The 24775-nt window shown below is 47.6% G+C and overlaps 1 protein-coding gene across 3 annotated transcripts in view; it reads right to left on the reverse strand.

The window, feature by feature from the left end:
• RFTN1 (raftlin, lipid raft linker 1) overlaps positions 1 to 24775 on the reverse strand; it is a 187348-nt gene that overhangs the window by 45421 nt on the left and 117152 nt on the right. For 2 of the 3 annotated variants that reach the window (XM_037143962.2, XM_037143963.2), the window contains exons 5-6: positions 11169 to 11493; positions 2548 to 2763 (exon numbers count right to left, since the gene is read on the reverse strand). In XM_037143962.2, the coding sequence (XP_036999857.2) occupies positions 2548 to 2763; positions 11169 to 11493 (541 nt within the window). The remainder of the gene's footprint in view (positions 1 to 2547; positions 2764 to 11168; positions 11494 to 24775) is intronic. The other variant, XM_037143964.2, reaches the window with a different exon arrangement.

A 24775-nucleotide genomic window follows, 5' to 3' on the forward strand; every position in this document is an offset into this window, starting at 1 on the left:
GACGGGTGCTTTCCCAGACGGTAAACAGCTTAAAGATGGGCTTCTAGCTCTGCCAGATTTACTTGTAAGGACACTAATTATCTTCTTAGAAACAGGTTCCTCTTCTAACTACGATTAGCTTGCCTTTTTTTTTTTTTGAATTCTGGGAAATGAACATGTGCATATTTCATCCCTGGCCAAAGGACATCCCCGGCCAAAGGCCATCCCCAGCCAAAGGAAACCTTGAGCTTTTCCAGAGCAGAAACGCCCAAACCCACTAAGCATCATTCCCATGTCATGCTCTCCCCCACGTCGGAAACACACAGGGTGAGATGGTGCTTGAATGTTGAGTGGGTTTAAGTTAATTCTGTGCTGAGAATTTTGCCAGTGTCCCTGCGACAGTCGTGCAGCTCCTATGGAGCCCTTGACGTGGGCAGCCCTGCCGTGCAGACGTCCCAGGCTGTGTGGGGTTTCACAACCGCACTGGCCGGGGGAAATTCCACGTTCTGTCTGCCTTCAAGGCTGGAAGGCTGGATTTAATGCAGCTAAAGCCAAGGGAGGCTATAACAGCATTTCAACCCCCCCTCCCCGAGTCGAATCTGAAGAAAAAAGCTGTGCGAATGATCTGTGTTGTTGGACTCAAGGTCAAAGAATAGGGTAAGGAGAAGCAAAGGAGATTCTGCCTCGGTTGCCAAAGCCACAACAGCTAGAGACAGTAAATGCCACAGCCAACTTACAAGGCGACCTCAGCGGGGTTCAGCTTGCTCCTGACATACTCGGGCAGTAAGGCCAAAGAGAAAAGTGCCCTTTTGACTCCCCGATTGTCCTAGGGGTGAGAATTGCCAGTGGCTGTCCGCATAGCTGCTACCTTCAGTGACTCCCTGTGCATCCTTAAGATGTTAGCACAACTAACCATCAGGTCCCCAAGGAGAAATTTAAAACTATGCACGGCCACAGAGAGCTGCTGTGGGCACCAGGAGGAGAGGAAAGGAGCTGATGTTACCACAGTGCAAGCTGGGACATGGGGTGTCTGTCCCTGCAGGAAGCAGGAAGCAGGAAGCAGGGAGCTCTTCCCTGGCTTCCCCAAGTGCTGATGCATCAGGGCCGTGACCACTGCCCCCAGGCCGATGCCACTGGTGTTTTTACCTGTCTCTCAAAAACGGACCATGACTTTCTCTAGCTTCAGGGAGCTTCGCAAGCTCCCGTGGAAGGCCTCCTTGTATACAGGGAGGCTACCAGCCTTGCTGCCAGAGAACCAAGTGCACTCCATTAGTTATGTTAATGAAATGGATACTCTAGGACTGTGCTGTCCAATACTCCAGCCACTAATGATAACTAAACTAATGATAATTACATTCCAAAATTCACTTCTCGGTCCTCCTAGCCACCTTTCAACTGGTCGTTAGCCACGCGTGGCTACAATATTGGACCGCTGCTCAGGACGCAGTCCTAATGTCATGCACCCATTCCACAAGTGGTTGTGGCCCACTGTGCCACACTGTGCCACACAGTGCCTGCTGCCCTATCCCGTCACATTAACAGCAGGTATCAGTATTTAGTTAGTACGACAACAAGGGATGGCGTCCAAGTTTAGACATGTCTGTGCTATGCAGTGTTCAAGGCTTTGGATGCTTTACAGAAGGTACATTCAGGATTAAGACTGATGTCTCACCTAAACATCTCAAGCCTTGAAATGTTTGCTGGCATTTCAAGGATTGCACGTGATATAGAATCCAAACTCTGTCCCTGACTTTGTGAATTCTTAGACGACTACCCAACAACCAAGACACTGTGCTGCCGACGCCCCTGCCCCATTGTGCTGGGATTGCCAAGTTCGGTATGATGATTCTCTCACCTAGGAACCCTGCTGCCCAGGACCCACACACGCTGGCTTGCTGGCCCCACTCCCCACATTGCCTCCCAGCTGGGATGCACCCCAGTGACTCAACCTGCCTTTCTGTTAACCCGAAAACCCTTCTTTGCCTGACACATTTCCCCACTTTGGGCAGACTTTCTCTCTGCCTTTGAGAAGCCGACAACAATGTCACTGTCCCAGGAGATAACCCTTTATTGGGGAGGGAGTGCTGCGTGCCAGAGACCCAGGAACAACGTGTATCCCCACCGAACTTAGAGGAGCCAGGCTGTTCAGCTCGCGTCCCTGCTGTTAATTCCAAGGTGCTGCTAGTGCTACTTCAAACTGCAACAGCATCTCCGAACAATTTGCACTTTCGGAGAGGCATGATCCCAGGGGGTAATTAACAAAACCCGGGACTAATCTTCTTCAAAGCCTCGAAAAGCAACAGAGATCAAGACCACCACCACTGACACAGAATCACTTCTCTCTCTCTGTCATTATAGAAGATACTTGGCTGACCCCCAGAGAGGTTTAGAGAGCACAGGCCGTGGGCTTTATGGAAAACTCCTCAAGATGTGTTAATTAGAAATCAAATGCAGCATGTTTATTAGCTGCAGAGCTTTCCGAATGGCACAGGCTCCGGAGATGGGCTCAGATGACAAGAATGAGAAGCAGAATGTGGAAGGGCCGCCCCGGGGCTGCGAGTTCCATACCATTGACCATGGCGAGGTGGAAGACGGCGTTCACCAGCACGCCTCCTTTCCGGAAGTGGTCGCTCATGTGCTCCAGCCAGTTGGCATCCAAGCTGCTCACCGCCTGGCCATTCGTGGAGACCCGCAGAGGAATGGTGACGGGGTAGTACTGCCGGCACTCCTGATGGCTCCTCGGTTTGTTGAAAAGGGCGTAGATCTCCATTTCTGCTGGGACTGGTAAAGGGGGTGGGGAGACAAGAGTTTCAACAAGGATAAAGAGCTGCCTCATCAGGTGTAGTGGAATCCCTTAAGAGCCTGCAGAGATGACATCACAGGTGACACCTCTGTGAGTGTCCACTGCGGACAAACGATAAAACCTGAGTCTGAGTGGAAAGTTGAGAGTGCCTGAAAAGTGACATGGGCCGCAAAGGTTGAACTTCAAGTGGAGGACTTGAGTTTTGAATCTGGCACAGAATGAATTGCTCTTATCTGGGATTAATTTGCACAGTTAGGCTTTGAGAGGACAGAGCAGACAGTCCTAGAAATTCAGACAAAGGTGTTTTGAAAGAAAAAGCAGACATACTTGGGTGAGAGCTGGTCTTAAAAAAAATAGTAAATGTACACAGGCACATAAAAGCAAAAAAATACTGTTGTAATTCCAGGAACCTTGTATGCCTCCTGAACTCACTATTTATAAACTGCAGTGGTGTTTCCTGGGGCCGAACCCATAATACTTAATCAAGTACATCAAAAATACATCACTGATATGTAAAAATAAATATGTTCCCGTAAACGAGGGTTCCTTCCTGGAGTGGTCGGTCTGCTCAGCCAGGCCGGCAGACACTGGCAGGGGGCGCTGGACTTTCTGTTCCTTCATTTAAAGCTCAGTTCTTCGAAAATCAATACTCACCACCAGCCAGCAGCTGCCCCATGCCCGCCGTACGTGCTGCCGACCACGAGTGAGCAGCACTGGCCTCCGGGAGCAAACACCTGGAATCCCAACCTAAGTCTGAAGGTCTGTTTCTGTGTTGCTGGTGTAGTCAGTCAGAGTTCACCTAGCTTAAAAAGCTCTGCTTATACAGGCTACTTAGGAATATGCTTTGGTTTCCAAAAGTATCTGTTTCAATAAGAAAATCTCCACCACTGTTTCAAAGAAATATTGTAAAGGTCATATACAATAGCTGACCTTAGCAAAAAAGGCAGAGCACGCCCACGCTCCCTGCAGGAGACACCTGGCTTGCACCCACGCTCTGGGACGCTGCATCTGCTCTTTCAGCATTTCACAATTTTCATTCTATCCAAATAAATGGACTCACTTTCCTTTATTTAAATAAATGCATGTAAAAAGAAAACTGCTTCCATATCATAAGGGAAACAACTACCACTTGCCATAAATAGGAGGCAGTGATGAGGCACATTAATACCAAATATGTCCATCCGTGTAACACCTAAAATTATCCCGCACAGGAACTGTATTGAGGACAAAGGAAGTCTTCTCCGGGCCCCATGTGAGCGAGCACCAGCAAAGGTCTCTGGGGAGCAATGGGGGGCCACAAGCCTCTGTCACCAGCAGTAGTTAAGCTACAGGGAAGGAGGGGCCATTTCTAGTTACCCATTGGCTGGAACCAATTAGAAAAGGGGCCCCTTGTGAAGGCTCATCTTCACAAGGGGCCACCTGGATTTCAAGCAACCGACTCTGGCCTGCTGATTATCCCCACCCTGAATTCCCTTTCTCAGTCCACTTGCCTGACTCAGGAAGCCATCTCCAGCCAGCAAAAGCTTTCACAGGAGAAATCAGATCTTGGTGTACGGGGCTGGCAATCACTAGACTACATCGTGACTTTGACACACACACTTGGGGGATGCTGGGTCATGCAAAGCAAGGTTCATAATGGAGGGGAACCAAGCAATTGATTGGACCTGGGAGTGGGGACAGGATGTGAACTAGGTAATCAGGTATTTTCCAGCCCTAAGTGCCCGGGGGTGCAAACAACAGCCATAGCCACCAAGGCAAGAAGATAAGCAATGCTTTAATAACTCCTTGATTTCATTCGGATTTCTTCAAAAGCAGACCCTGGTATGTAGTCAATTTGGGAAGTGATCCCAGGAAATGGAGTGAGAGGGGAGAGGTGGGAAATAGGGGGGAGATGAGAACCATTGAAGGGTGGCATTAATGAGAGGGTTACCCCCCTGGCCCTTGGGGCTCAGTCTCCCTGAGATGCTGTAGAGAACACACACCTCAAGCTGCCTCACCAAGGGGCAAGGAAACCAAGGCCTTTATCCTTGGGGATTGAGGGCCGCCCTTGAGGCATTAATTCTGGGCCTGCTGGGCGTGTCCCATTCTGAGGGACACCTGTGGGCTAAGAAAGCTGGTCTCAGGTGACTCCAAGGTGGGCCAGAGCACCAGTCACCAGAGTCTGCTACAGTCCAGCACAGATGCACAGAAAAAAAAAAAGAACGATCCATCACAGGCTTTCCATGGAAGAAGCGAGTGGGGAATACGGAAGTGGCCAAAGTCCAAAAACATATGCCAACCCTCGGTCACACGGGATCCCCCACACACATGGCAAGACAAAAACACAACTTGACCAAGTGCGTAACAAAACAGAAAAAGGGGAAGGCCAAAGCCGGAAGTGAGAGTGTGGGGTGGTGTGAAGGGAGGAGGGGACCATCACACCAGGTAAGTGTGCGGCGCTGACAGCACCCTCACCTTCCCGCCTGGACCCACCCCCCCTGGGCTGCGGGACCGCAGCCAGAGACAGAAATGCAGCCAGAGACAGAAATGCATTTTTCAGGAAGGAAAGGAAATACTGTTGGAATCACGGGCCTCCAAAGTATTAGCAGTAATGAAATATTGGGAGAAACCCGATTTCAAGTGCGTAACCCTTTAGTAAACCCCTGTCCCACTGTCTCCTCGGCCCCCATCCTCTCTCCACTTACGTGGAAACCAGCCAAGAGAAACTGGCCCTGAATGATGTCCTTTGATGTTTTCATATTCTGATTCTCCAACACACATGAGTAGGCACCAGGGATTCCAGAAAGAATCCCCAAGTTTGTTTAAATTTTCTCAGCTGCTCTGTGACTGTCATGACCCCAGCTGGAAGGTATTTCCAGGCATGGGACAGAAAGTCCCAAAGGAGGGGGGGTGGCATTGTTTCCGAGAGTGTTGTGAGAATGGCCGAAGACTGGGGCAGGCAGAGCACGACAGAAGCATCACCACTGTCTTGTATCTCTTTCCTGGCCGGTGGCTCTGTTGGTTGGAGCACCGTCCCTGTACGCCAGAAAGTTGAGGGTTCAATTCCCAGTTAGGGTATGTACAGGAGGCAACCGATCAATAGAGCTCTCTCACATCACTGTTTCTCTCTCTCTAAAAGTCAATAAAAACATGTCTTCGGGTGAGGATTAAAAAAATAAAACAACTGTCTTGTATTTCTATCTCTGTTTTGTCTTGCTGTTTTTCCCTGACACAGCGGGCCGAGCCTTATGCCATTTGGATCCTCTGTGTCCACACAAATTCCTGTAATGTGACAGAAGATGCTCATGTGTTTACTGGATTGACCTAAGCCGGACAAGTGCAGGGAGCTAGGAGAGGACAAGGGGCATGGGCCCCACTGGGTGCTGCCGGCCTTATAGCCAGGCCCACTCTGGCCTGGCTAAGATCCGGGGAGCAGGGCAGAAGGAGGCAGATGGCAGTTCTGAGGCCTGCACCAGGCGGTAGGACCTTAGGCACGAGGTGGAAGTCTGCAGCCAGTCTGCAGGTAAGGCCCCAGAGAGTCTTTGACTTAGAACCAGCTGGGTCCTGGTGGTTCTAGGAGACCTCCAGGCTGGAGGGAAGAGGGGGGGTTCAGAGTCTGGCTTAAGGCGTGGGGCTCCAAGGGCTAGACTGGGAGAAGGAGGGGGCTGGTGAGTTAGCTGGATGGGAAGAAACAAATGGGAGTCGGACTTGGCCTGGCAGCACGACCGAGTGGTGAGCTGTCTGCTGAGGTCACAGCAGGGGGAGCCGAGCCAAACGGTTTGCACTGGGAAGGCTGGACTGTGGGCACCATGGTGAGAAGAGAGGGCAGAGGGCCTTGGGCCCGTCTGGATGGCTGGATCTGGGAGAAGGCTGCTTCAGGCTTTGATTCACGCTCAGAGACTAACAGCAGGCCCCTCCGGGCCTGGCTGAGGCCTGTTTGCCTGGGCGAAGTGTGGGAACCACTGCATGCACCGTGCACCGCAGGGATCCACTGGTAAGGATCTCAGCAGCCGCAGACATTCACGCTGTATCGACAAGAGCCTTTCACCTTCCCCATCTCACGGGACTCTCCCAGTCTCCACCAGCTCTGCACCCAGAAGCCTTAAGTGGATCCCCCAGAAATCACAAGCCGGTAGGTGGCAAAGCCAAGAGTCTTTCAAACCCCAGAGCCCAGGCTGTTTCCCAAATCTAACAAGAGGCTAATTTCATCAGTACACAGGGAGCAGGAGCTGATGACCATGGGTGGGAGTTCAATAGCTGTTTGTTAATGGACTGGAAGGCCAGAAAGATGGTGGCAGGTGGCAGACTGGAATGGGGGCAGACCCGCAGGGTAGAACTATCCTGGGGGCGCAGGGAGGGAAGGCGGCCACGCATCAGAAAAGCCAGACTCAGGAGGGCACCTCCTCTCTCTCCACCCACACTGAGCTGCTGCCAAGGCGGCCTACTCACTAAAATGCCCGCAGCCAAGAAGCACCCCTGAGATCGCTGGCTCAGGTTTCTGGCTGCCATTTCTAAGCATTTTAAGTGAGTGGGTACGGGGTAGGAAGGGCAGGGCTTTGAAGACATTTTATTATTGTTTCGGCGACAGTGAGAATAATCCTAATTTGTATGAACCTGTCCGGCCTCCTTGTTTCTGTGACCAAAGTTGCAGCCACAGAGACGCAGAGAGAGGGACAGGATGGGAACATGGGAAGTGACAGCTGGACATCTGGCAACATCTTCCTAACCTTCCTGCAGTGGCCTTCCCCACCCAGCCTGTTGGTTACACGTGAAGAAAACATACCCCCCAGGGACAGAAATGCCTCCCAAGGGACCCGTCATGGGGTAGAGGGAGTGTGAGAAAGGAAAAGGGAAGCATCCTGGAGCCGCGAGGCACGGGGCCGTCACTGTGCCAGCTCAGGTGATCTCTGCACAGCGAGGCCACCAGACCAACAGGAGATTCCCCGGGACCAGGAAATAAGAGTCGATGTGCAGGAAGAAAACCATGTGACGGGCCTCCCGGGGACCCGAGTGGGCGAGAGGAGCATAACCTCTGGACCGGAGCCTGTGGGAATGGGGAGGGGGCGACCTGCCCTGCTTCCGGATGAGGAATTCGCTGGCAGCCCCGCCTGAGCAGTCGCAGCCTCAACTGGCTCCCCTAGGCCTCCTATAAAGGAAATAAATTAAACGAGGAGAAAGAGGGGGAAAGGAGGGAGGCTCCCTCAGGACATTTTAAAATTGTCTTGCTGTGATTGCCTATTTAAGCCCACCTGGCAGAAGGAAAAGTAAAAACACTTCACCCTCCTTAGGGGTCCCTGAGAGAAAGGCAAGTAGAAATCTGAGCAAGCAATGGAGAGGAGACACTTGCCCGGGGTGGGGGGGGGGTTGCTCATGAAGGGTGGTGCTCATGGAGGGTACAGCGTGGCGCAAGGAAATCATAAGACTTCCCAGGAGAAAGATTAGTAGAGAGGCTGCGGTCAGAAGAGGGCCATGACGGGAGTGGACAGGGTCCCTGGACATGTGGTCTCCAGGGATGCTGAACGCTGAAGCTGTGAGATGAACTTGAACTGCACGAGGGCATGGAAATGGGCACAACGACAGCATCTTCTCTCACAGAGCTGCTGTGCGTGCAGTCGGGGTGACACACGGGCAGCACTCAGATCACGGAGACCGCTGCCGCCATCCTGGCAGTTGTCTGCCCTTCCGCCAAAAGGCCGGGCACGGGCACTAGGAACCCCTGGGTGCTCACTGGCTCGTGAAAAATATCCAAAGGCTCATTTCGTCTACAGAAAGAGAAACAAGATAACACTGAGCTGCCTACATTTCAGAGAACCTGTGGCCTCCTGAGCAGAAAGATCAGGGTCAGCCTTATGTGCAGACAATAGATAGCTGCCCACCTCGTGAGATCAGGGGGCAGGGGGAAGGGCAGGGGGTGGTGCTATAATGCCCTCCACAGCTAAAATGCCCATCCACCGCTGGGCTGACCACCTCCCGACTCGCATGGACCTGTCCGTATTCTGCAGCCGAAACTAGTTTTCTGCTAGAGAATAGGGACTTGAGGAAACAAGACACAGGCCAAGACACGTGGGCGTCCAGGGGTCTCTGTGTGTTTGATGAGTGATGGGGACGGCGAATAGTCACAGGGGAGCAGAAGGCACCTGGGGGAAGGGTGGGTCCTCGGACAAATCTCCCCAAGTAACTCTCCCAGGGGTTGACCACAGAAGGCAGACCGTCTGGAAAAAGTCTTGGAGAAAAGCAGATTCTGGCACAGGGGAACCTCAGTATTAACCGCCTCCTTTCTCGAAGCCAGGGTTCCCTGTATAAGCCAAAGTCAGTGGCCGGGACTGTACCCCAATAATAAGAGGTCACATTTATTAAAGTGCTAAGTGCTTTATATGTACATCTCCTTTAACCTTTCAGCAAGGAATGACTGTCCATCCATATTTTACAGGGTAAGACACTGATGCACAGAAGGGTACCTTGGCCAGACTGCCGAGCAAGAAGATAGCAAACTGGCACGTAAACAGTCTGGCTTCCTAAGCACTGAGCTACCTGCCCCTCCACGGCTCCTGCCCCTTTCTCCTGGGGGTGTCAATGTGTGCCCTGAACCCTCGCCCCCGCAGGCTCCTGGATTATAGAGAAGGGCCCCAAGGAGGCTCACCTCCCTTCTCAGGATTCAGGGCGCAAACACGCAGCCTGATAGCAACGGGCAGAGGGAGGTTTCTGGAATGAGACTTGGGCATTCCTTAGGAGGCACACCCAGAGTCTAACTATGCTCTCAGCTACTCGGGAGGGAGCAGAAGTCTCCCTCAAACAGGGAGAACCTCCTAAATGAAGAGCTCTACTTCAGTGCGTATTCGCGACGGACCCAGGCCGCGTGGAACAGCAATCCTAATGTATCCAAGAACTGAGGCAGCGCCCGGCTCTCCCTCTAAATCAACTTTGCAAGTAAGTCCCTTGAGTAAACTACCCTACAATTTTCTTTGCAGGAAGTACTGACAAGCCCTGGCCTGATAGCTCAGTTGGTTAGGGCATCATCCTGCTATGTCAAGGCTGTGGGTTCGATCCCTGGTCAGGGCACATACAAGAATCAACCAATAAATGCATAAATAAGTGGAACAACAAAAATTGACGTTTCTCTCTGTCTAAAACCAATTAAAAAGAGAAAGTATTGTCATAACAAAAAAAAACCCTATTTCACCTTCTTTTCTCTTTCAAAGTATGAACTGTTCTTCATCATTTATTTAATGCTAATCCCAAGAATTAGTAAATAAATAATAACATTAACCAGGGAGATGACCCAGGAAGGCAAAAGAGAAAGGCCTCCTAAGGCCTGGCGGTCTCCCCCTGGCAGTCTTATTATTAATTCATCTTCCAAAGACTAGAAGGGGCCACACAGCTCATATACGTGCACGGCTCTCAGGAAACCGCTGGATGTTAGATCTCCTGGAGAGAGGACAGGGAATTGTGGGGAAGTGAAGAGAAACATCACTCTCTAAAAACTGAGGGTCTCAGCAAATCTTTTTGGCCTAACAGAGTATCACACAGGAAAGCCCAAGTAGAGCGGTGAATGGGGACGGTTACTAAGCCTGCCTGGGGTAACAGGCCTGACCTGCCAATTTTCAGCCTGGACAAAGACATTTACTCTCGGAACCTCAGTTTACTCAGCCATGAAATGGGCAGTGATACAAGAACTCACCCAAATCCTAGGGCTATAGGGAAAATAAAGAGATCAGTCATATAAAATGCTGACTGGCACAGGGCCTGGTACCTGGAAGTATTAATAAAGGTCAGCCACTATCACCGCGGTTATGCCGATAGGTGAAATCCCCAGCCTAAAAGCGCATACTCTGCTGGCCGTTATGATGTGATAAAGAGGATTCACGTATCCTTGGCCGAGAGTTCTCACCGTGGTGCTTGCTGATCAATCAACTATATGAAACTCCCTGAAATCTGGTTGTTTACAGCCTAGCAAGTTGAATCGCCAGCTTCCCGCACAATCTGGCCTCAACTGGCTTTCTGGATTCCTTCCTTCAGGCAGATATTCAAAACCAGTGAACCAAAAATGGAGCGTCCGTTCTGCACCGAAGCCAGCACGTTAACACTTCCTGTGTTAGAGCGGGGTGACTCCAGGGCAGTGCGAGAGCGCGGGGCATGAAACACCTCGCCTTCGAGAATCCACTTCAAACGTGACATTTGGGCGCAACTGCAAGTCAAGTTTATGTGGTCTGTGCTCCTCGAAGTGACAACTTCAGTAAGTAAACGGTCAGGAGGCCCTGAAAAGTGCTTGATAAAGTTCCCCCTATTGGACAGATGGCTGTTGCCACACTCCAATTCCTTTTCTTTTTCCTAAAATGCCACAGGGATTACTAAAGAGCTGTAAGTCTCTCCTCCGGTGGGTCGAAAGGCCCTGTACTGACATACTTACTTCCCGAGAGTGTTTCCTCAAGCAGTTCAGACAGGTCACCATCCGGTCCACCCAGAGTCTTGGAGAATTCTGCACCGTCCCCTTCTTCCAAAGGCAAGCTGCGTTGTTCGGCAATGGCTGCCTCCTGTCGTGGGTGCGGGTTTGGCTCTGGGCTTCCATCCACCCCTGCTGGAGCACCTGGGTTCTTCTTATCCCCACCGCCGCCTGGCTCTGCTCTCACATCTCTGGCCTCCACCTGGGGACTGCTGCCGGCTGAGTTCCCGGGGCAGTGGTACTGAGGTACGACACCGACGAATTTCAGGCCCCGACTTGCAGCCTCCTGGATCTGTGAGGCAAACGAATGAAGGGACCCGAGTGAGTGGGATGCTCCGCCAAATGGGGGACAATGTGCAACATCCAAAACGACCTGCTGGGGGCCTAGAGGATATTTTGGTGTGAAAAGGAACTATATCCAGCCAGCAGAGGCTCCATGTCCTCAAGCCAAGAGCCACTCCCACCTCAGCCCAACCCAGAGACAGGGCACGGCCCTTATTCTAACTATGGAAAAACAACCCATTGGGCAAAAGGGACTGGGATTACCTCTCTTTGAAACACTGCATTAGTCCTTACTACTTATTTTTTTCCCTAAGAGGCTAGAAAAAAGTTATAAAAGGATGAGCTAGTACAAAGAGAGTTTGAAAGAGGAAATTCATTTGGCAAGAGTTTCTTTCTTCTTTTTTTTTTCTGATGAATCACCGACTTCCTGCCAATCAAGCTACTGTACAACCCAGTATTCTGCATAACCATATACTAAGTACCAGATGACATTTTATGACCCAAAGAGCTTCCTCTTTTAAACAATTGTTTTGGCAGCAAAGGGCAGAGGTGGGGAAAATCAGCATGGTGCGAAAGCTGATGCGCACGTTCTCGCAAGAGGGGACATGTGATGGACACCTACTCCATGGTACTCTCAGTCCCAGGCAAAGCTGGAGGAGCCCTAAGACCATGCGTGGCCCACAGGCATCACTCAGCACACTCGTGATTCTGTAGCTTACCATCCAGTCTAGGTAATGGGTACTTTCCATCTCACTCCCTGAGCCCAGAAAATGGGGGTGTAATGGCCACATGGACGATCATGGCATTTTAACTCTCCTCTCCCTAAAAAATTCCCCAGGCAACTGAATGTAGCAGTCACACATGGGGGTGGGGGAATAAAAAGGAAAGTAATAGCTTAATACCATCAAGCAAAAGCCAGGCAAAACTAGAAGATGAACTTTACGGGACTTTCTGGGCAAGGATGCTCAAACAAATCTGGAGGTTGAGACCTCAGAGCCGGTTAAGTCTTAGTCACCAGCCCCTAAGTGGATGATCTTGGACAATCTTGAGTCTCTGCAGTGATCATCTCCTGTCATTTGAGAATTAGTAAGAAACACCAGCATGGAGCTGCTCTCTCTCAGGGAGAAGCAAGCCTTGGCAGCCGTCCTTGGCTGAACCGCCCAAACTTTCAGCAGAAGGTCATTTTAGTTCAACACCGTATATTCCAGAAAAGAATCTGGGGCAGCTGCCAATGCACAGTCCAGGCTTTCTGTAAAGTCTAGCCTGTGCTGGACATGACAATAGCGATAACAGTAAAGTAGTAATTGCCACTGACTGCAGTGCCTGGCACTGCTTTAGGCACTTTTATAAATTGTTTTAATTCTTCAATGACTATACATGGTATCATTATATCTCCATTTTACATGAGGACACTGAGACATATTAAATCATGAAGCAAGCAGGGAGTAGCCAGTGTTCAAAGCAAGGTCTGGCTCAGACCCAAATTCATTCTCTTAAATACAAGATTCTAAGTGGATAGATCAAGACATTTAGTACATCCATGTTTTTGGACATGTATGTGTTCACACATATGCGCACGGTTAGCTCGATTCACTCTTCAAAACAAAAAAACCCCTCAAAGTCATCCTTCCATTCTGAAAACTCATTTTTTTACTTATTAATCTATGATATTCACCTACGTTCATAAATTATTTTGGAAAGCTTGTAAAACTTGTGGTACACAGGTAACAAAAGAGTGGAGAGATGATTATACCGAAGAACCTGAGGCTAAGGGACACTACTGCGTACAAATAATAGCTCTGAGATTCCTGGTAACACAGGCAAAAAGGGAAAGGCAATGGATTTGACAGTCCTCGAATGAAATGAGGGAACACGCCCAGTCAACAAAAAGGAAGCATAACTTGCTAGTAAGGAACAGAGAAACTTATTGTATGACTCTTGGGGAGACACAGAGCACAACTGTCTTCTTTAGTTTCATAGAAAATGAGCAGACATTTCTTCTTACGCCACTTATATATTCTTAACCTTTGAGAGCATTATGCTAAGGCACAAATCTTTGAAAGTCCTTCTACATGAAGCTAAAGTGAAATAATCCAGGTAGTTGACAGACTTTAAATTTACTGGTTTGTGAGAGAGAGAGAGAGCTTTTTTGTTCCATATATTTATGCATTCATCGGTTGCTTCTTGTATATGCCCTGACTGGGGATTGAACCTGCAACTGTGTTGTATCAGGACAATGCTCCAATCAACTAAGCGACCAGGCCAAGGCCAAGGCATCATTCTGAAATGTGTCAGAGCCTGGGAACTGGGCCACTTCAGCACTAACTTCCCAAGTTCCTTTAGCAGGGGAGGGATCTGCCTTTTTTCTAGTCTTAACTGTTTGTGAAATCATGCCGCCAGCCAGCCTACTCTTCTTCAGATAGGTTTGAGAAGACTGGCTTTTCATTTACTTTTAAATGCATTATGCAAATTCCCAATGCATTAAACCTGGAGCAAAAGTAAACTAAAACTGAACTTCCACTAATTTCTAAATTTGAAAAAACTAATATTATCAATTTCCAGATACAGCTATTTCCACCCAAACTGCAGGCCTGTGTCTCAGGTCTCCAGCCCCACTAGACCTTTCTCCCTAATAAACTGCAAGTCTCAGCCTCTCCATTTCTGCCAGCTTGAGGAACAGGTGCATAGGCCCTGCTACCAGTGGCTCACCATAGAGAAGACAGCTACGACCACTGAAACATTTAAGAAACTGGTCCTGTGGAGGGCTCAACTAGAGGCCAGTCTCAACTGGAGTCACCGGGTTTGAAGGCAGAAAGGCCTGGCTTGGAACCCGATACATGATTTACTGGCTTGGGGAACCAGAGTATGTTGCATAAGTTCTCTGGGCCTCAGTTTTCTCATCTATAAAATGGGGGCAATCATACTTGCCTTGCAGTTGCTCTGAAGATTAGACATTATGTATGGCAAGTGTGCCAAAGGACGGGACACACAGCAATTATTGGCCAGCATTATCGCTCTTCCATCTCTCCTAACCAGTCCCAGGCTTCTGTGGCCCTGCAGAGATGCCCGAAAGTCATCCAGGGTGAGGAGGACACGCTGGGCAGAGGGCACTTCTCCCACCATCTCCTTCCTCCCCGGTGCTTGAAGAATCAGAGAGGCTTTGACATAAATCAGACATGCGCCTTTCCCCCATACTCCTTTGCCCTACTGTGCTGCAAACTTGTCCTCTGTGCCCAGGGTTCTCAAAGTGTGGTCCCATATCAGCAGCATCAGCATCCCCTCGGAACTTGTCAGAAATGCAAGCTCTCAGGCCCCACTGAATCAGAAAGTCTGGGGGTGGGGCCCAGAGATTCATGTTCTAGCAAGTCCTCCAGGTGATTCCAGGAACACTCTGAAGTTTGGGAGTTACTGCTCTGGAACAGCAATTTTCAACTGGTACACCACAAGAATTCTTAAAACATGCAGTACCTGACTATTTAGTCAGGGGCACTGACCTCTTTTCCCTCATACTGTCAAATAAAAAAATGACAACAGCCAATACAATACAACACAGCCATCCAGTGTGAATGCCCTGTCTTGAACAAAAAATATATACGTCAGATAATCGAGCTGCACCTTATTGGTCACCTTACATTATAAGTTTGTGTCTGATTGGTTAATTCTTGGTACCAGAAATCCTTACATAGAAGTATAGGCACCTGATTTTTTAAAAAGTCGCTTAAGAGCAAAAAAAAAAAAAGGGTAAGTAATTACATTATTTTTGGTAAATCAGTCAGAATTACACCTATTTTGTCAGATCAGCAAAAAATATATTTGCCTGTGTGCTGCAGAATTTGAGTGTCTGTGCACCAGGAGATGGAAAGGTTCAAAGTCGCTGCTCGAGAACACACATTTGGTGAGGGCAGGGCCTCTGTGCACTGCGGCGCCCCCAGTGCAGACGGATGCCCGGCATACAGAGTAGGCGCTCAATGTATTTGTTGAATAAACAAATGAACACACTGAACAATGAACAAATATGGACGGCTCATCTCCCAGTATGAGCTCCCTGAAGGTAGGATTGGAGACTGATTTTTCAGCTCCAGCACTCAACAAACATTTACTAAGTCCCTACACCGGCCCAGACCGACACTGTGCTTCTGTGCTGGTTATACACAACAGGCACCTGGTTCTCAAGAAGATGCAGCCAAGTATTGTAAACAGGCTTCAAAAATAATTGCATGAAGGTGGTGGCACAATAATGCTTCTATTATAACGCCATCTAAAGAATGAAGATCCTCAACTTTATAGACACAGAATTTTGATGGCTGTGTAACCTTTCTATTTGTGTCTAAAGTTTCAAACTTTATCTTAGGAGCATGCACATGACCTTTAAAAGTTAAAAAGTAAATATTCCAAAAAATCTCTTATAGGATGTGACAGACTTCTCATACCAAGTGATAAGATAAATGCAGTGATGGATATAAAAGTACAGAAATGGCAGGGATGAAAGTGATTATGTCCAACTGAAGGGGAGACTGAGAAAATTTTTTCACAAAAGATCGGGGCTGTAACACATGAAATGGTGTAGACAATGGGGAGAGGTGGGGAGTATGGCAGAACCAGAATGTTTATGCCTCACCTTAACCATTAAAATTCAATTTTTGCCCCAAACATTGTGCTAGACAAAATCTATTTGGGGACCAAATCTGCAGGAGGCTTTGAAGGGTGAATAGGAGTTCACCAGACAGGTGAAAGGAAGGGAGAAGGGCAATGTTGACAGAAGGAAGGGTTGTGATGGGCAAAGGCTTGATGATGGACAACATCCTGATGTACTCAAGAAACTTCTCAAAATACTTCTGGAATGTGACACGAGAAGCCAGCATGCCCCAACATGAGGTCGAACTGGAAAACACAAGGGCCATAACAGGAATGCCAACCAAGTCTCTCCCTTTACCTGCAGCGTGGCCCCAACTTTCCCACTAAGGTAACTCCAAGAGCAGAGGAAAGGGGCGGGGTCTGAGGGCAAATTACAAGATTTCTTTGCTTGTCATCTTTTATCTTAAACATTAATGAAAATGTGGCGTCCAGCCCTATAGCACTGAACAGCATCAAAAATTCTTAAAATATGCCAAAGTTTAAAAAATATGCTGGAGTTAAATGGCCCTCGCCCCACCCCAAGCCTCCCAGGGAAGGTAACGTCTTGGGAATATGAAACATCTTTCTGCATAAATCTGTCTGCAGCTCTGCTTACTTTCTTTGGGTGGATTCCTAGAAATGGAATTAATGGGTCAAGGGGTGTTAACTTTACAAAGGCCTGATATGGGCTGCCAGACTGTTTACCAGAAACGGTAAACTGTCCTTTCTAACCAGAAGAACGGCATTTAGAGTCTATACATATCAGTATTTGGCTAAACCGTGGGGGCTTGCCACTTCTGGTTTTCTGCCTTACCCTAGTGTACGCACTTCCTTCTCTCTTTTTCATAAAGTCATTTGACTGTCTTTGTCCCATTCACTCATTTGTTCCTTGTTCATTCACAACCTTTGCTGAGCGAGTCTCAAGTGCACGGTCATGGTGGGGATCAGGCGGTATCTGGCAGGGTTCTTCATCCTCTGCCCATGGTGACTCCCGTACTCACCCGGGCGTAGCCACTAGGCATATGTTGACTATTCCCAAATCCGAAGTCCACGGCCCTGATTCTCTTCTGGAGCTCAGACATACACGACTAGTGACCCCAGCTGATGGGGTCTACCATCGACCTCGTCTCTCAAACTGGCATCTTCCTTAGCCCTTCCCTTTCTCTGGTCCCATGTATCCACTTAGCACATCCTGACAGATTTATTTCCCCCCGGCATGTTTCTGGAATCCCTGCCCCATTCTCCATACACCTGAGTTCACTTTACTCTAGTTGCTCAACATCTGCTGTTGGTCGCCACAGTTACCTCAAGCTACACCAGGTCTTCATGAGCATTGAGCCAAATCGACATGGTGGATCAAATCGTGAACACCTCGGTTACAAACTTCCCCATAAATTCTCTGTGATTAGTTAAAATAGCGACTGTTAACACTGCACAACTGTTCTACAGAGAACTTTAATATGCACCATCTTAGTCTCAAAATAATACCTTACAGAAGAGGAAACTGGTCAAACACCCCAGGGGGCATCACAGGGAAAGCCAGGTAATGCTTCTGAGTATCCTCAATCCAGCCTGAAGCTCCTTCGATAACACCGCTCTTTCCACTTTCTGTAATCCAACCTGTGCAAAGAGGCCCAGCTGGACACCAGTTTAAACTGAGATACACCCTCACCCACCTTCTTATCGTTTCGTAACTGCCCGGCCCACAAGACTGAAAGAAGTGACAATTACTGGTCAGGCACCAAATGTTTAAGGCCATTTTTGATGGGTCCAAGACGCCATTCAATAGATCTATAATGAGTAAGAACAAATTTGATGGTAACGATATTTTCCCAACCTAAATTCAGGAATCTCACAATGTGAAAAAGATTTTTTTAAAAGTTTATTTCTATAAAATGTCTCAATGCACTGTTAAAAAATATCATCTTTGGATTATATTTAAAGAATCATTTTTATTCAAGACAGCAGTGTATTTTCTTGGACAGTCCCAGAAAATCTAGAACATACTGTCTGTTACTCTACTTTCAAAGTGAACACCACACTGCTAATGATAGGTGCAGATATATACTAGACCGGTCCATGTATCTGTGTTTGAGAGCACGAGCACGTGTGCCAGTCAGGGTGAAACCAGTTGGGGAGAGATGGGACATGGGCTGGGTTTGGCAGACATGAAAGCTCTGTGTAACACAAGAACAGGAGCAGAAGAGACTCCTGCTGACGGGTCGATGGGCACTGGACTGCCCACAGGTCATATTAGATGGTACAGGTGAAGGGTCACAGACACTGGGACACAATTTTGTCTGAATCTAAGGAAGAATTAAGGTGTTGTGGGTCACTTTGTGTGTCAGCTTGGCTAAATTATGGTGACTACATGTTTGTCCAACTCTAGTCTACATGCTGCTGGAAAGATATTTTTCAGCTGTGCTTAACATCCACTCCATTTACTTGAAGCAAAGCAGATTCCCCTCCATTCTGTGAGTGACCTCACCCAGTCAACTAAAGTGCTTAAGAGCAAAGACTGAGATTCCCAAAAGAAGAGGGAATCCTGCCTCCAGACGGCAGCACAGGAAAGTGGCCTGAGTTGCCACCCTTTAGACTCAGCACTGCGACAGCACTTTTATCCAAATCTCTAGCCTGCACGACATCCCTACAGATTTTGGACTTGCCGGCTAGCACAATGCATGAGCCAGTTCCTTCAAGTACATAAATTTCCATCTCTATATCTCTCTCTCTATATATATATATATAATATATGTTTCTATATATATTATATATAGCTTGAGAGAGACAGACAGACAGACAGATGCAGTCCTCCCTCGGCATCTGCCAGGAACTGATTTCAGGACCCCTGTGGACAACAAAATCCACAGATGCTCAAGTCCCTTATACAAAGTGATGTAACATTTGCATGTAACCTATGCACAACCCCCTGGATATTTTAAATCATCTCTAGATTACTTGTAGTACCTGATACAGTGTATGTAAGCAGTTGTTATACTGCATTGTTTAGGAAATAATGAGCCCAAAAGTCTGCACGTGGTCAGTAGAGATGCAACCATTGTAGGCCTCACTACACAGCACACGTCAGCAACAACATAGCATTTTTTTTCCAAATACTTTCAGGCCGTGGTTGGTTGAATCTGCAGATGTGGAACTTGTAGGTGTGAAGGGCTAACTGGAATCCTATCAGTTCTGTGTCTCTGGAGAACTCGGACTGTCCAAGAGGAAAGCAGGCAGAGGGAATGAGGGGAAGAAGGTAGCACAGGGCAGCCTGATGGAGGTCCCCAACTACCAACCTGACTTGGTGTGAAATGAAGAGATGCCTAAGAGTTCTCACACGGCAGTGGGAGGGCAGATACCCAAACAGAAACAAAACCGGTAGGACTCCATCTCGTATTGATTGAGGGTGTCAGAGGGGAGGCTGAAGTGCAGCAAGAAGGCTGGCAACCATCCCTGTTGCCCAGGTGAGGGAAATTTCCCCACCACCTTAAATCTTTAGTTGGTAGACTTCATATCTATGAGGTTTAGGCAGTTTCTAACTTTATGATAAGCATGGAATTCCTATCACGGATGAGCTAATTAATGCTGGGGCTCAGAAACTTACTGACTTTCTAAAGCTACAGAGCTGGGCTGTCCATTTTGGTAGTCATTAGCCAAGCGTGGCTGTTTGAATTCAAATACAATTTTAAAATGAATTCCCCATCACACCAGCCACACTTCAGAAGTTCAGCTTGTGGCTAGTGGCTATAGTACTGGCCAGTGGAGACATGGAACATTTCATTCATCACAAAAAGTTCCATTGGATAGCGTAGCTATAAAGCATGATAAAACATAAAATACTGAGTGATAGGAAGAGTTTTTTAACAATGATTTCAGAGGCATATAATATAGGGTAAAGACCAAATCTCACACACACACGGTTCCCAAATATACCCTAGACCAGACCACTGCTCCCTCTAACCTTAGGGCCACCGTTCTGTGGCTACTGACATTTTCAAGTGTTTGAGGATCTACAACATATATACAGAGAACCTACAAATAGAGGCACATACTGTATGTCAAAAGCAGGCACAAAAATGCTGCTCTGGGTTACACAGTTACACATGAGTCTTTACGGTGAATATTTTATCGTGTGCGCACAACCCTTCCCATCCTTTGTCACCTAAACTTTTGTACAGCTTTCTGAAAAAGGAAAGCTCAAAAATAACATGGGTTTTAGCTCAATTCTGAAGCTGCCTTTAGTTCTGATGTGTTAACACTTAGCTTCAGGACTTGAAAGCTTTACCAAGCACTGCTGGGTGTTTAGCTCCATCTGGGGCCACAAGGAAAGGGCATGTAGACCATGTGGTGTTGTGGTTTTCTCTTCTAAGGACTGAGAGGTCTTCGAATGAGCCCTGGACAAGGAGTCTGATACCTACGGCTTTGGATCCAGCTCTGCCACTCACTAGCTATGTTACTAGTCAATAATTGATTTACCCAAGCCTCAGTTTCCTCATCTATAAAATGGGGATATAACACCCATTAATTCATTCCACAAGTACTTACTCAATACCTACTAAGGGAAATCAATAGTGAGCCAAGCAGGCACTGTCTCTGACCTCTTGAGACTGAATAAATATTTGTCAGACTAACTCAAGGGGTAACTGAGAAACTCTGAAAAGTTAATATGGTCCATCCTCATCAAACTGTCCATGTTCAGTTTGAGGGACCACTGCTTGGCAGGGCTAGGGTTTGGGGAAGAGGTACTCCTTTATTCTTCCCTGCTATTAAGGGTAATTCAGAGTTCAGGAAACGCCGAAAAAACTGAGAAAACTGTAAACTCCCTTAAAACAAAAGGAAAAGGTGGGGTCCATTTTTTTGTGGGAATGGACAGTGAACCCATCCTTTGGTGGCTCTGTTCAGGACAGGTGTTTCTAACAAAAGAAGTCTTATCTGGTTCTCAAAATCTGTGTTAATTGACTCAGTTCTTTCACTTAGATCGTGCCTATAATTTCACAATTCAGTGAAAAGGTAGTGTATAGGAATTAAAGATAAGAGGGACTGAGAGGGGGTGCCATTCGGCTCCCACTGCCCAAAGATCTTCTTCAACTAGCTCTTAGTGCCCCCTGAAAACGAACCCCCAGGATACTCCAGCTTGTGTCAAAAGTCTAAATAAAGAAATGCAAACAAGGTGAACAAGGAAGGAAAGGCCTATTACCTGTGAGGAATAACCCAATGGTACCTGAGAGCAACCAAGTGGCCAGCAGAGCAGGGCCAGAGCTGCACCTTAGAAAGACCTGGAACGAGCATCTGCACCACTGTCAGAAAATTACTTCCAAATTCTGTCCTTACTTTTCTTTATTTGTTAGTGTCATTCTTCTCATCTAGAAACAGTGCTTTCTATGTGGCAGAAAATATGGTTATTACCAACTTCTGAGTATTTTTGCTTACAGCTTAGTCACTGAAGATAAAATGACCTAAATTGCCTGATTACCCACAAAAAAAAATCCCAGGGAAGGCTTCTGACTGGCCAAACTTAGGTCAGGTGTTTACTTCTTGGCCAATCAGCTCTGGCCAAGGGCAGGGTAGCTCCCATGGAAATTACACAGCTGCACTGTGGGAACAAAGCAGCCCTCCAAAGCAGAATTTCGGGACCAAACAAATATTTAAATATCTATCATGTAGATACATTATCGTGAAATAAAATCTGAAGTTTTTTCAGGACCCACATGTACTAAAATGAAGAAAACATAAGCCAAGCATTATATAAGGCAACTAATATTTAAGCCAAATAAAGTTAAGCAAGGAAATCCATATCGCCGTAATGTTGATATACAGGGATGGGAAAAAGTCGGTTTTTAGATGTGAGTATGCAAACCACAGAGTTTATTCTTCTATTATTATTTATTACTTATTATACTGTTTTCCATACAAACAGCTGTAAACCTGCTTTGCCCTCCCCTGTATTTTGGTGGAAGTGGGTCCTGCCTCAGTGCTCCAGGTAACTTTGTCTGCAGACAGACAGTGGCCCACTCACCACTTCACACAAGGGTGTCTTTGCTTATGTCCATCGGGTCTGCCCAAAATATTTCCCCCTATCTTTACTGAGATAGAACTGAAGATAGTTTTTAAAGACTGTCATATCTAGAGGCTCTGGCCAGGTAGCTCAGTTGGTTGGAGCGTCATCCCGATATGCCACGGTTGTGGGTTCTAATCCTGGTCAGGGAACATACAAGACTCAACCAATGAATGCAACAGATCGATGTTTTTTTTTTCCTCTCTCTCTCAAATCAATCCATTTAAAGAGACCATTTTTGGAATCAGTGTCGAACCCCCAACCACTCCCTTCCGCAGAGCGGTCTGACATAATAGATGCGCACCTGGATCAGGAGGGCGCAATGCAAAGGGAACGTGCAGCAGACGAGTGTCATCGCCTATGGCAGATTTTCACTGACCCTTCAAATCCCTAAACTCTCTCAACAGAAGCCCGTCAGGGGAATTTGGCAGGTACCTGGTGGCCTGTGCTCACATTGGGATCCTTGGAGCAAAAGCCAAGACCTAAGCCTCAGGGAGCTGCTGTCACCCAGGCGGGAACACTGAGGGGAAAAAACCTCCCAGGAACATCTGCCGTCACATCTGCCCACAAGTCTGCAAGAACCCAGGCTTCCACGAATGCCAGTGCACGCCCACAAAGGAAATGGATAAAACAAACCCCAGAACAGCATGTCAGCAAAGCCTTTACCGAGACTCTCGTCACAGTCTCGTGGGAAAGTCACAGAATGTGTGCCAGACCTCACAGGGTGTTGTTCTGTGGCTGCCTAGATCCACGGTTGGTGAAATAATAACCTGCCCGCAGGTGAAATCTGCGTACCCAGAAATGATGCAAAGGAAGGATTCCCACAAGGCTAGCAAAGGCAAAGAGGTAAGAAAGTGTCATAATTAAGTAAAGAGAAAATTTCAATGTGCCTGCAACTAAAATCCAGTCACAACAGCTTAAATTTACTGAGAATTCAGTCTGTGCCAAACACCGTTTTAAGGGCTTTATGCGGATTAACTCATTTAATTCTTACAATAACAATGTAAGTAGGCATTGTTTTTTATCCCTATGTTACAGACTAGAACTCTGAGGCACAGAAAGGTTGCAAAACGTGCCCAAGTTCACACAGCGAGCAGTAAATGGCAGGTAGGAGCCAAACCCAGCAGTCTGGTTCTAGAGTCCATATTTCTAGCTGTTACACTGCTCAGCGTATTACAGTCATTATAGTATGTCCTATACTCTGTACCATTCTGTGAAATACCAGGGCCAGATCTTCAGGAGTGCTGAATCTTTGAAGTCGGGACATTTCATTCTATGGGCGATGAGCTGCCATCACGGTTTCTGAGCGGCAGTGACACAACCAGGCCTGTCCTGAGGGAAATGAATCTGTCCACAGGATGTGGTATGAATCAGGTGAGAGGTGGTGGTGGTGACAGAAGTGAGCGGACCGGAGGGAAGGAAAGTGGCTGGAGGCCTGGGAGTCACTGCAGAGCTCGTGGGAGAGGTCACCAGGAGCCCCCCCTGCCATGGGAAAGGATGTGAGAGGGAGATGGGAGACCAAAGGCAGAGATGGCAAGCAGTCTGTTGACTAAAGGTGATAAGCCACAGGGTTCTGCTGTGTTCAGCTGCTAGTGACCGGTCATCCAAACCAGGACACTTTTGCAAGCAAAAGGCGAAATCGCTAATAATTAATTAGGCTATGAGGACAGGCCTCAGCCGGAACTGTCCAAGCAAAGGGAGACCTAGGGTCTCCCAGGTAAACATGACCGGCAGTGAAAGCCGCTTTAAAAAATAGGCAGATGACCGTTCTCTTTCATCCTTCTCTGTTCAGTACGTGACCCACTTCTTCCATCACTCTCCTGCTATTACATCCTGCGCTCTCTCGGCCCAGCCCCTCCCACAAATGTCAAATCCATCCCATCCACTCAGGGTCACAAGGACCTTACTGACCCGCAGTCCTTCCATCCCCCCCCAGGCAGCGACCTTGTCCTCCCCCTTGGGGGGTCCTACTCCACACCTAGTTCATGCCCCTCCACCTTGATAGCCTTTGTTTTCTTTACCATTCAATTTTGTTCCCGTCTGGGGACCTTAGCACTTTGTAGCAACCTCTGCTTGGGATGCTGTTCCACTAAATGTGCCCATAACTGTTTTTTCCTTGTTACTAGGGTCCCATTGAAAGGTCCTACTAGGGCATTCCCTGAAATTGTAGTCTAAAAATGGTCACCTGGTCATGCTTCAGCAGCTCTGTTTAATTTTCATCACGTCACACATTTTCACATTTTTTCAACTCACTTCTTCTTATTTATCTTTCCCAGTTGGACAAGATCTGTTAGGCTAGGAATACTGCCCATTTTCTTCTCTGCTACATCCCCGGCCTCTGAAGCTGTTCCTGGTACCTAGTAAGTACTCAGTAAATGTTTAATAAAGGAATGAATAGATAAGAGATTAAATTTGCAGGGTATGAGGTTACTTCTAAGTGGAAACTTCTGAGTCTATAATTTCAGGAAATAATCCATCTGGGGTCAGTAATGTTTTGCAAATAAATACACTCATTTGAGATTTTGAAAACCTGCACATCAATTGCTACTTGCATCATTTTAACAGAGAAGAAAACTGAGGCCCAGAGAAATTAAGGGGTTGCAGGCCCAGAAGTACATCTCAA

This window comes from Artibeus jamaicensis, unplaced genomic scaffold, assembly GCF_021234435.1.
Source record: "Artibeus jamaicensis isolate MK-2021 breed Jamaican fruit bat unplaced genomic scaffold, CSHL_Jam_final contig_519, whole genome shotgun sequence".
Classification (NCBI taxonomy): domain Eukaryota; kingdom Metazoa; phylum Chordata; class Mammalia; order Chiroptera; family Phyllostomidae; genus Artibeus; species Artibeus jamaicensis.